Source organism: Primulina tabacum, chromosome 11 (assembly GCF_025594145.1).
Source record: "Primulina tabacum isolate GXHZ01 chromosome 11, ASM2559414v2, whole genome shotgun sequence".
NCBI classification, from domain to species: Eukaryota; Viridiplantae; Streptophyta; class Magnoliopsida; order Lamiales; family Gesneriaceae; genus Primulina; species Primulina tabacum.
This window is the reverse complement of record NC_134560.1, coordinates 10,743,523-10,757,146: the sequence shown is the minus strand read 5'-3', so window position 1 is coordinate 10,757,146 and position 13,624 is coordinate 10,743,523. Positions and strand designations below refer to the sequence as shown.

The window sequence follows — 13,624 nt, the reverse complement described above, 5'->3', positions numbered from 1 at the left end:
TAAGAAAATATTCGAGGAGGGAGACGTGGTTTGGAAGGTAGTTCTACCCCTCGGATCCAAAGATAGGGAGTTCGGTAAATGGTCGCCCAATTGGGAAGGACCGTTTAAAGTTCATTGAGTGCTGGATGGAAATGCATACTGGTTGGCGAGTTTAGATTGTGAGCCACACAGGAGGTGCATCAATGGCAAGTACTTGAAGCATTATTATCCTAGTAGTTGGGTATGGACAAGTGAAGGTGAATGATTTGTGAAATTGGAAAGCGGGGAGGTTTAGTACAAAGTAGGCTTAAAGGCCACTTTGTTTAAAATTGCCATGTTGTCTTATGGAAAGTTTCTATGATAAGAGGAGTAGGCTTTCTGGCCATCCCTTATTGAACTTGTTTGTAAATAGTGATGGAACATCTGTAAATAAACAAAACTATTGGCTCATGGAGTTTGCTGTTATTAATAAATTTTGGGTGAAGTGTTGTTTATGTTTAGTTGGCCAAATCAATGACAAAATGAAGGTCGTTTAGTGCATGTCTCGAAAATTTGGTAAGCATTATTCGAAAAATGTTATTTAGCCGTTCGTTGGTGACAAATATTGACTTGCAATATCTGCGGTAATATTGTGGCCGCTCAAATTTTTAGAAATTTTGGCAGAGTTTCCTTTGTAAATGTAATATGCCAAAATATAACCACCTAAAAATAAACCACAAGCAGCACATACCAAGACAACAAGGTATCTTAACAGCAAAGTTGAGCTTCCTAGCCACTTTCCAACGTTCACAAAACGAAAACAAAATAAGCCAAATCATGGCAAACAAGTGCAACATATCAGGAATGTACCACACTTTGGGACGACCATTACACAAAAGTGCCAAAACATAAACCAGAATCGCAATAAGGGTGAGAGCTAGTGCTTAAGAGAGATCAAGTTGACGTAATTCTTCCCATTTGGATAAGCACTCGGCCCGAGTCTGCCCAGCCGCTTTTAAGGTGTCTTCCCATTGTCGATAGGCGTGCCTTTGACTTACTAAATTGTCACCCAGGCATTGGATGTCAGCCTTGAGTCTGTCACAGGAAGCCTTTAAGACCTCGCAGTCGTGCAGCAAGGTTACCATGTCAGCTTTATGCTGGGAAAGCTCCATCTCTATTTTTTCACTAGCTCTTCCTTGACATCAAACTCCGCGTTTTTCTGATGTAAAGTGGACAGGGCGATTTTTCTCTCAGGGAGCATGCCATCCAACTTCTCTTTTTTCCCCTTGAAGTTTCTCACCTGAATCAATGTCTCTGAACAAGTAGAACTCGAAGCCTGAAAATTTGAGAACATGGTTGGAAAAGTATTTAGCACATCACGCAGGGGTGATGGAGGAAAATCAGGGCTACTTTTCAAAATAGACACAGCAGACAAAATGGTGGCCCTTTCCATGGCCCCTAGGGCATTGAGATTCATGCTCAGAAAATGCCGCAGTGAAGCTTTAGCCGTGGCTAATTCCAAACCAGAGGGAAGATTGGATGAAGAAACCATGTGAGATGGTCCCGAATCTAAAAAGCTGAAGTCAAAGTCCAGATCCTCTTCAACCAAAGAAACCATGGCTCGCCTTGCCATCAGGTCCTGCAATATCACAAACGTTAGTTGCAGGTTACAACAAAAGAAAACGACTGGGGTTGCATTTACCTGGAAGTTGGGAGTGACCGCCAAAGGGCCTTCATGCGAGTCGCTGGTATGGTTCTTTGTAGCAAACTTCATGTGTTTACTAGGGGACAACGGAATAACCGAGCGAAGAAGATAATCATCTGATTCGGTCTCTAGATCAGCTGAGAAAGTGTTACTTGTATCGGAGGAAGAACCGTCATCCTCCACAGTGATGCCACCAGCAAGCAGGCTTTGCACATGTTTAGATTTCCCAGAAAGTGGTTTAGTTGTGGATCGAGTTTGTCTCCTCAATGGTTGAGCCACAGATTCCTTCTTTCCTCATTTAGGGGTATGCAATTTGGCAGGGACGACTTGTGGCTCTGTACCTTTTTTGTTGTTTCAGGCAACTGACAGATCCAGCGCTTTTCGAACATCTTGAGTACCTGCAAAAAGAAACATAACACATCTTAGGCAGTGACTATAACAAACCACAACAAAATTATAAGGGCGAATGTGCGTACCCGAAAGCTTTAACGCCGTAGGAACAAGGGAAGTGTACCTCACATCCCACCAATCAGAATAACCATCTGATACGGTAATGGGATGTTCAATGATAGGGTTCTTGAAGAATTTTGCTTGCTCAGACAAATCGATGAGAGACAATGAAGTGAAATTTTTCTGGGAAAGTTCTGTTTTCATCATGTCGTTGATGGAGTGTGGCAGATGCAATGTTCTAGAAGTGAGACTCAGGCACAAACCGAGCTGAGAAAGATACAATGTTGGATTGTAAAACTCAAAGGAATGAGTGCTTTGATCACGAGGGGATGTCCCATCACACACTAAGAATCTCGGGTGAAGAATGGTTACTCGGACAGCATCGACGATGGATTGTGCAGCAGTCTTCCTCACAGTGGCCATGTGTTCAATCCACGGGTAATCTTCGACCTTAATTGTGAAACAAAGTGGACGACAGGCTGGCCTATCAAATGGTAAGGACTGAAAGAAGGAAAAAATATCCGCGACAGTGAAGTCACTTTGATAGGACATAAGATCCTTCCACGACAAATGTTCAGTGAGAGAGCCAGGAAGAGATGCCAGTTCAGGGAAGTAAGAAAACAGCCATACTTGAAGAATCCACATGGCTCCGTTGAGCTTAGAAAGGGTTGTGTCATTTACAGTGACATTCAACCATCGGTAAAGTGACCCTAAGAACATCACACGGAGACCTTGGACATGCCCAACACTTAAAGACCTAGCAAGAGTTAAATATTCCATGGTGGGCTTGCCAGAAGAGGGACAGAAGAGGTATTTACATATCAGCACCCACATGAATTTTGGCCTAGTGGTAAGAATTTGATCCTAACAGACCGATTATTATCAAATATTATACAAATAATACAATCATATTCTTATATATTTTTTTTAATAAATGAGAATATTAAGCAATACTTAATTATTAAGTCCAATTATTCAAAATTTTCTCATTATATATTCACTAGAAAATTTGGTAATACAACATTTTGTACATACTCACTTCAGGACTTATCCCTTACCTAAATTGAAACTCTTAGCTTAACTTAAATAACAATACAACAATTGAAATTAAATGAATCCTCATATTCAAACAAGTATAGGTAGTGATTAAACAATAGTTTGAGAAGTTGTAAGAAGCCTCAGTTTGATCCTTGATGATCTGTAATAAACTTGAACCTGGGGGCTTGTAAGAATTTGAAGAATGATTCAAATAAGTTTTCTCGGAAATCTAGAGAAAATTGAGAGATTGTAAACTTGTAAGTTGTTCGTGAAAGGGATCGATTTTAGGTGACCGAAAGTGCAACGGAAGTTCAAAAATTGTTTTTCAAGAAGAAAAATTTCGGCCACCATGTAATAGGGTGTAGCAAATACAAAAACACATTTGTCATACATAGGGTGTTGAGAAATAGTTACCTATCAACCTCTTGAGGTTGATGATGGCTCCAACTAAGGTGTAAACACCTTAGCTCTTGAATGGATGAGTTGATCTACAAGCTTCCTCCTTTCCTTCAAAATCAAGCCCACCACTAACTAGCTAGAACCCTTCTTATTTTGCACTAGAAAAATAAGGAGATTTTTCACAGAGAAGAGAGTGTTTTCTCCAACAAATTGAAGAACAAAATGAGAGAAAAATTTGAGAGAATAATTCCCCTTAGTTTCGGCCATCACACATATGTAGGAGGGAAGGGAAGACTTTTCTTGGTAGTGGAAAAAATTAAACCCTTTTTGCATCCCAAGCCTTGATTATAGAAAAAGTTGTCTCCCAATCTTTCACCTCTCATGCATGCAAATCTATTTAGGCTTGTAACAATTACAAGGCTCATGGACTTTTATTTTAAATTTTTCAAACACATTTGAGTCCATTTAAAGTTTACTTGATTTTACTCAAGCCCACTAGTTTAATAATTATTTCTAATTGGGCTCTACAAGGCCCAATATTGTTTAATTAATCAAACACTTGAATTAATTTAATTATTTGGACTCTACAAGGCCCACTAGTGTTTAATTAATTCAACACTTGAATTAATTTAATTTAGTCCATAATAATGTTTATGAAAATCAAAATTTTCAAATACATTATTTACTTGGCCAACTTTTAATTTAGGAACACATTTATAAATTAAAAGTTACATTTCTCTCATAGAAGTCATACTTCTATTTTTCTTTACGCCTATAAACTCATTTATAAGCCGTTCAACACTTTGAACTATTTTACTTCTCAACGGGATCTAGAAAGCTAGTACTTGTGTGGCCCTCAATGATTCATTGATACAACTAGCCGTGGGTTCACATCTCCATGTGATTCGGACTAAACATGTCCTTATACGAGCATACCCCAATTGCTCCATTCTTACTTATCAACTCCTTGATAACAAGAACGTCAGAACTCAAGTCTGATAGTACCCAACCAACCATGTTAAACGCCTAGCAGCATCGCTTACATGATTCCCTAGGTATCAAATGATAGTGCCTACAAGAACCATTCAATTATGGTTAGCGTACAGTACGGTCCCTTCAACTCATATATCCCGACCGATTCGACAACCATTGGTTTATCGAGAGTTGTCAATGAATCGATACTATGTGTCATGTCGTAGTTGCATCGATGGTGTAATCTATGAAACCCCTTTCATAATTACCACCATACTCTGATCAGAGATTTCAACCTACATACACATGAGAACACATAGGATATCCATACCCGAAGGTAAGCGGTGAATCCCCGACTACAATGCATCGACTCCTATATGTTTCAACAGAACACCCAACCTTGCCACCTGATGACCCCATGAGAGTCGGTAAACAAGTCAAAGTGTAATTCTAGCACATAGAGTATCAATGTTGTCCCGCGTCATAAGGACTAATGGTGTACAACCATAAACTAGGACTTTTCGACTCGATAAGTAAGAACCACTTGGAAAGTCCTTTATGGAGAGTTATTCAGTGCACTCTACCAGGAGCACCTATCTGCATGCTCGGACATCACAATGTTCCCTACCAATGAAACATGGTACTCACATCGCAGATACTAGTCTCGAACTCGAGTGGCCTATATCCTTTTTAGTGGCGGCTGAATCGACTAGGAACTGTTTAGAATATACAGTATTCCAAATATGAGTTTCATGATACTCATCATATGAGCATCTCATATTCTTTCTACTATTTGTATATTCAAGGGCTTTATCTATGCAACTAGCATGGGTATTCAGATAAAGATGTGCCAATAATAATTTCAAATATTATTAAAATAAAGATTGTTTATTCATAGAGTTTCATTGTGAACACTCGGCCAACACTTGGCTCGACGGACACCTACTCTAACAGTTCGGGCAGTCTCAAATAAATGAAGACACTCTCAATTTTTAGTTTCTCTCAATTCTCGCGTTCAAATATTTGAAACGTTTGAATTTTTCTTTTTCTGATACAAAATAAATGTATCCTTATCTTTTCTTGAACCATATTATATTGGATTTAATGATTTTTTGGCGCATTTCCAAAAATAGCAATCAACAACTCTAAAAAGTTGACAGTGATGAGAGAGAATACTACAACAACTTTGTATCTCAATGGGAGTCATTATGTGTTTCTGATTTACTTGTTTATTGTGCATGATTGATCAAGAAGGTCTTCTGATAACCGAGTTGGTAGGTAGGATAGCTTCAAATTTGTGAAGCCCGCTCTAATATTATATGCACTGAAACACGAGGTTTTGAATTGATTATAAAGAACTAAACAAGATAACAATCATGAACAAGTACTCCCTTCCTATTATAGACGATCTGTTCGATCATCTTAATGGAGATACAGTATTTTCCAGACTAGATTGTGGGGACCCGGACGCTAATCATCTTCTTAATCATATTTGGGATTTAATTATCAATTAAGATAAACAGGGTCTAAAAATTTTTCTTTTTAAAATATAAGTGCGGAACGTAATGGAATTTAACTAATATACATCTCAGTATAAAAGTACAATAATGTACAACAATTATTCAAACTAGTCTAAGGTTCAACTACTAGTTTCCAGTATTAAACCAAGTCTACATCCAAGTCCGGAATCACCACTCTGATCTCGATCTCTCATCATCCTCTTGACCCTGATCCTTCCCCACCTGTTGTCATGCACACATACAAACAAGACAACGGCCGGATACTCCGGTGAGAATAAATCCCAGTATAAATAATGTATACATGCAGTTAACTGAATTAACATAAAAACATGAATTATATCTTATCACATGTAGCATAATCAACCAACATGTATCAATACCAATCTGTAAATAATATCTGAATCGTAATCTACGAAACATAAATCAATACAAATCTATAAATCAAGTTCTAGTCTCGATATCTAAAACTCGACTCATCTCTCATTCTAATCTAGTCTTGGGATCCCGGTGAATAAGAACGTAACAAGTCTCCCACCTACTACCACCAGTCGCAGTGGCGGTACGTTCTTATTTCTGGACTTTGGTCTAGCTGTATCGAATAATCTACAATAAGAGCAATATCTGTATCTTAAGCACATCGATACACCAAACGTCCAGTGCCTTGGCGTATCTACCAAGACTAAGCCTAGTCTGACAAGGTGCAATGGGTCAGTGACTATACTGTCAAAATCTAACCCCTCTGTCAGTGACTCTTACTTAATAGCTCTCTGCTTTCTACTTCTAATTCAATAGAATAAACATAATCATTAAAACACAAAGGTATAAAAACAATACCATACAAGTATGTGGTTTAGGGAAACTTGAGTAGAATCTAACTCAAGTCGATCTTTTAGTTAACATCGACTTATACCTTTCTCTTCTCGGTCTGATGAAGACAAAGTCTTGTATTCCAATCGGTCCATAACCAGTCTGGCAATGAAAATTGCATAAATACAATATCAGTATATAACTCAATTCAAAACCTGTTCTGGTCAATACTCAAATCAATACATAATCTGATCCATATCGGAACAATATACAATCTTATTCATATCAACAATATCACGATACAATCGAAATCATTACTGAATCTGATCAATCTCAATCAACTGATGTTTCGACGGCATAACAATACAGTCTTGATAACCCCGTCAATTTCAACATCCAGAGATACTACCAGAATTCATAATCAGTATCAATACAATTCATAATCTCAATATCGGTACACTTAAAATCAGTAACAACACTACTCTGATATCAAATCTCAATCAATATCTTTCGAAAATCATAACAATTGCATACACAGTCTGTTCTGCGATCTGACTTCAATTATGCGATGCCTACTATATCAAAAACACCATATCTGGTTCATATTCAAATCGAACAATATCATGTTTCCAAATCATCTCAAAACTTAATAAAACTTACGTACTTGTATAGCTCGTAGCGAGAGGAGTACGATACTGCGTTCGGATTCGACTTCTGATACACGGATATCTCAAAATCACTATTTGAAGATATGAAAAGCTTCAAGGAATTTGTTGAAGGAAAACCCACGATTTCTTCTGCTGAAATCGTGAGAATATATATATATATATATATATATATATATATCAATTGCATGTCAAACAAATGGCTAAACCTTCATACTGCACGTCGCACCGCGGGTGCGCTCACTTTTGCACCGCGGGTGCGCTCCATGTATTGATATGCATCAACTTTCCCCGAAGCTTGGACCGCGGGTGCGCTCTGTCTTTTAATGCGGGTGCGCTGACCCTACTGGAACAACACCGCGGGTGCGGTCTGTCTAGCACCGCGGGTGCGCTCAATCTCCAGTAGCAACTCTCATACCCTACTGTCCATACACCGCGGGTGCGGTAGAAAATGGAGTGCGGGGGCGGTGGCATTTGCAAATAAACCCAAGGTTTGCACGTCGTTTCTCCCCGTCTGTTCTTGCATTTCTTATTCATACTATATATATCAATTCAGACATATCAACAAGAATCTCGGCCATTACATAGATCTTAGAATATGCTACCACCAATTGAAGGTCAGGGCAGAATATATTCCCATGACAACCTTCTGAACAAGGTACATGCAATATGAGTTCATCGTATGCCTTTTGGCTTGAAAAATGCACCAACAGTCTTCATGGATCTAATGAACAGGGTGTTCAAGTTATTCCTTAACAAATTCATAGTGGTATTCATCAATGTCATCTTTGTCTATTCTCCAAGTGAGGAAGACCACAAAGAGTACCTCCGCCTCACTATACAAACATCAAGGGAGAATGAGCTCTACATCAAGTTCAGGAAATGCAAATTCTGGGTAAGGAGTGTTTCTTTCTTAGGTCATGTTATCTCAGAAGCAGGAGTATCAGTCGATCCCAATAAAGTAGAGACCATTCTAGATTTTTCGAGTCCTAAGAATGCAACTGACATTAGGAGCTTCCTTGGATTAGCAGGATATTATCGGAAGTTCGTCGAAGGTTTCTCTTCAATAGTCATACCAGTGACAAAAACTCATACAGAAGAACTCCAAATTCACCTTGAGCGAAGGATGTGAAAAAATTTTCCAGCCATTGAAGGAAAATCTCGCATCCACACCAATGTTAGTATTGTTTATTGTGGATAAGGATTTTACCATCTACAATGACGCATCAAAAGAAGGCCTATGATGCGTACTCATGCAAGAAGGAATACTGATTTCCTATGCATCAAGTCAATTGAAACCACATGAGTAAAACTACCCTATCCATGATCTTGAGTTGGCAACAATGGTCTTTGCCTTGAAAATTTGGAGACACTATTTATATGGTGCCGATTATAAAATATTAACATACCAACAAAGCCTAAAATATTTTTTCACCGAAAAGGAATTAAATATGAAGCAAAGACGGTGGATTAGACTTTTGAAGGACTCGGACTTGACCATAAGCTACCATCGATTTGAGTAAAACAAACAAGGTGGCTGATGCTTTAAGTTGGAAGAACACGAGTAAAGTGATCCTAGCTTCACTCCCAAGTTAAAGTCAAAGAAGAGGTGTCTTAAGATCTTCTAATCGACGACAAAGGGATCCTATGGATGAGAGGATGGTTGTGCGTACCCTACACAAATAACCTTCGCCAAGAGGTGATGATCAAAGCACACAAGCCAAAGTTTTCGATTCACCCTGGCAAAACAAAACTGAACAGAGATCTTAAGAAAAATTTTTGGTGGAACAGAATGAAGAGAGATGTAGCATAATTTGTCTCTAGATGTCAAGCATGTCAACAAGTAAGAGCCGAGCATCAACGACCTGGGGATTACTACAATCGTTAGAAAATCCATAATGGAAATGACAAAAAAACTTCATGGACTTTGTGGTAGGTTTACGAAAGTCAAGACAGGGTCACAAAAGAAATTTGGATCATCGTAGATAGACTCACAAAAACTGCACACTTTCTGCTATCATGTACATCGACAACATAGTATGATTACACGGAGTACTGGCTAGCATCTTGTCCGACAGAATCCAATATTTGTCTCACACTTTTGGAAGAGCTTTTAAGAAGCCATGGGAACTAAGGTTGCATTCAGTACAGCCTATCACCCAAAGACCGATGGTCAAACCGAGAGAAAAATACAAACCCTATAAGATATGTTGCAAGCATGCTCCCCAGATTTCAGTAGCAATTGGGGCACTCATTTACCATTATATGAGTTCGCATACAATAACAAATACAACAACAGCATTGGAATGAACCCATGCGAAGCTTTTCATGAAATGATATGTTGATCACCCCTGTATTGGCATGAAGTGGGAGAAGAAGCCATTATTTGACCAGAACTCGTGCAAATGACAGTGGACAAGGTAGCAATCGTTAGAGAGAGGACCGACAGAAAAGCTGGGGTGGTCTAAAAAGAAGACATGTGGAATTCACCATCGGTGAAAAAGCCTACGTGAAAGTCTCTCCAATGAAAAGGGTTTTTCGATTCAGCAAAGCTGGAAAATTGAACCCCCGATATGTAGGACCATTCAAAATCTTTGAAAAATTGGGTACACTAGCTTACAGGCTAGCATTGCCGCCAGTTATGTCAAGAATCAAAAACGTCTTTCATGTGTTCCAGTTAAGGAAATATATTCCGAACCCAAGTCATGTATTGGAAGTTGAACCACTCATGACTGAAGGTAACTTGTGAGAAGAACTGAAGTACAAATATATACTCATTTGAATCGTGGATAACAAGCACCAAGTACGAAGATGGTACACTGTTCCCTATACCGTTCCCTACGTCAAGGTACAATGGTCTAATCATACGTAAAGGGAAGCCACGTGGGAGTTGGAAGAAAGAAGGCGAGAACGATATCCTTATCTTTTCATAGACCAAGTCAACCCAAGTTTTGATGACGAAACTTCCCATAAGAAGTGAGGGATGTAAAACCCGCAAATTTCAAACTCGGTGTATTATTTTTTACTCAAAATTTGTACTGAGTTATCAAATATTTTTTTAAATATTGCCAATATTATATGATGTGTTAGATAATAATTATATCTTTTTGTAAAACTATCCAAGGAATTCAAATTTCAGTTGTTAAATCACTACAACAAAAATGGCTTTTCGCAGTGCGCAAATTCTCTTTCCGCATCGCACATTGCACGCTGCAAAGTTGCAAGCTTTTGCAAGTTCAAGATTATCCGCGACGTACATGTGCACGCTGTTAATACTATTAGCCACGGCGTGCATATGCACGTCGTGAATACAACTATCCGCAGCGTGCAATGTACGCCGTTAATACTCATAGAAAATCTAAAATTAGACGGTTCTACGCCGTCGCTACTTTAGCGACAGTGTATAATCCGTCGCTAATTTAGCGACAGTCTTTAAATTTAGCGACAGTTCCGTCGCTACATTACGCGACGGGTAAAAAACCGTCGCTAAATTTTTCGTAAAAAAAAAAATATTTACTTTTATAATTTAATAAATTTTAAAAAAAACTACAATACAACTATTATAATCTTAACTAACACTTAAAAAATTAACCAAATATTTAAACAAAAAACGTATTTAAATCGAAACTAAAATCGTATAAAAATAAATTTAAGTGTTGTAAAGTGATGTAGAGGAAAAATGAAAATCGGATATTTATAGGCAATTTGCGACTGTTAGCGATGGATTATTATAAGCCGTCGCTAAATTTAGAGACGGTTTTTTAAACCGTCGCAACCTTTAAATTAGCGACAGTTTCATTAAAACCGTCGTTAATTTTAAAATTCGCACCCATTTTCCGCAGCATGTTAATAATGCGCATGCCGTGAATAATACTATTGACGGCGTGCGATTAATGTACGCCGTTAATGTCTAAACACGTTTTTTTTTAAAAAAAATGATTTAGTTTTAACAGCGCACATAAACATGCACGCTGTTAATAATACTATTAACGGCGTATCTTTATTGTGCGCTGCGAAGATTGCATAGGTTATTAACAGCTCACATATAACTGCACGTTGTCGTTTATATAATTTATTAACAGCACACATAAATGCATGCTGCGGATATTACTATCTGCGGCGTGCTTTTGATGCACGCCGTTATTTCTGTCAAGTGCAACAATATTAACAGCGCACATATGGGTGCACGTCGTTAAAAGTAGTACTCGCAGCGTGTTTTTAATGCACGATGTTGATGACGTGCTGCGGAAAATCATTTTTCTTGTAGTGAATATATCTAATTTTCAATTTTGATATATAGAGATATTCATAGGTCAAGATTAAAGAATTAAGAAAGGAAGATATTGGATATATACATACAGGTGTACAGGTATTTCAAAATTTAGGTGTATAATATCGAAATTAGTAAATTAAAATACAAGAATAATGATTTAAGATTCCAAGTTTTGTTTCGTTTTGTTTTTCCCCCCATTTTCTACCCAAAAAGATCAATTTCTTCATAGAAATCAGAATCCATCATAAATCCATAAAAATAAAGACACAAGTTATATGGCTTTGTCTAATCCTAATGGAGCTGATCTCTTGTGAGACGGTCTAACGAATCTTCATCTGTGAGACGGGTCAATCTTACCGCTATTCACAATAAAAAGTAATACACTGAGCATAAAAAGTAATATTTTTCATTGGATGACTCAAATAAGATATCCGTCTCACAAAATACGACATGTGAGGCCGTCCCACACAAGTTTTTGTCATCCTAATGCGGCAAAAAACCTGTCACGCCACATCTATTTTGGGTATTCGAATATTTGATATTGATATACCGAAAAAATTGTGGAATTATCTTAAAGGGAAAAATAAATTGGCCTTATTGCAATTTGAGTTATTTCAATGTTCAAATTTAACTATTATTTCGTTGTCTTCACTTGTTTTGAAAATATAGTTTTTTTTCAATATAACTATGAATATATCGGTTATGTCAGCAAAACTTAATTTTATATCAAAGTTCCGTCGTTTATAGGACCGACAGACGCCTCACCTGCACAGCTACCTACGTAGTGTGCAATCTCATAGAAATAGGATTAAAAGTGGAAAGTAAGAAGAGATGGCCAACTAAAACGGAGATTTGATTGCTATACAGTTAAAATCGTAATCAGACCAAACTTAGCATATTAATATCCGAGCAACGAACTATTTTCGATTGACTTGTTGAAAAATTAAAGACCCAACATTTCATGCCTACGCACAATCCAAATGATTAATGGTTGAATTAAATTTCTATATCTTCTAGGAGTCAACAACGGTTAAAGAGAGATATAATATTAATATATTACGGTGTATTTATGGCACATTTCGTTATCATTGATTGCCGTTAGTTCCACACCCTCTCAATCAATCAATTATTTAAAAACTTAGGGTCACTCAATGCGTCGTTTATAACTCATGTGATACAAAGATCTTAAATATTAGTCTCAGACACGATATCTTGATATACAAATATAAAAATAAAATATAAAATTGGACACTGAGATTTATGCAAAACTCCTAATTGAAGGGTGACGAGTGAGGACCATCATGTTCAAACACATTTTTTTCAAATAATTTTTTAAATAAAGAAAATATGGATTTAGCACAAAAGTGCTCAATCGCATCCATCATAAAAGTCCAAACAAATTGGAAAAAATCAAATATATATGTATGGACCTAAGTCTTGTGGTCAAAGTTCTAGTAATTAGCCCACCAAGTAGATGGGATAATTTAAAGCCCAATTGTAAATTTAATCAATTCATTAATCAAAAAAAAAAAACCAAAATAAAATTCATTATATCGTTAGTTTATATCGAGGTACAAAACCTTATTTATGAGAATTATTAAAAATTAAATGCACAAATTATTGTATATAAATAAAGTACAATAAATCGTAAACAAAACATCATATTTAACGTATTTATCATCTAAATAAAACACTAATTTTATAGGGCGGAGAATGACCATCGAAAATCGGTTGAGACTAGCAAGTACTAGGTTAAATTATAATCAGCCGGATTTAGAGTCCGAGTCGTTCTCATGCAAATCGATATGTAATTATTAAGATGTTTGTTATTAAACTT

The 13,624-nt window shown here is 37.2% G+C and overlaps 1 protein-coding gene across 1 annotated transcript; it reads right to left on the bottom strand.

The window, feature by feature from the left end:
* Positions 1-1,780: 1,780 nt before the first annotated feature.
* Positions 1,781-2,846, bottom strand: LOC142519527 (uncharacterized). Its single transcript, XM_075622570.1, has 2 exons — positions 2,140-2,846; positions 1,781-2,052 (listed from the first exon to the last, which is right to left on the bottom strand). The coding sequence occupies exons 1-2, from the start codon at positions 2,831-2,833 to the stop codon at positions 2,018-2,020; spliced, it is 729 nt and encodes a 242-aa protein (XP_075478685.1). The 5' UTR covers positions 2,834-2,846; the 3' UTR covers positions 1,781-2,017.
* Between the last annotated feature and the right edge of the window lie 10,778 nt (positions 2,847-13,624).

Bases quoted from the DNA above. Each gene is read 5' to 3' on its own strand.
- LOC142519527 (XM_075622570.1), bottom strand. From the start codon at position 2,833: ATGTTCTTAGGGTCACTTTACCGATGGTTGAATGTCACTGTAAATGAC. The intron at 2,053-2,139 runs GTACGCACATTC...CAGGTACTCAAG, and splicing joins TACGGCGTTAAAGCTTTCGG to ATGTTCGAAAAGCGCTGGAT.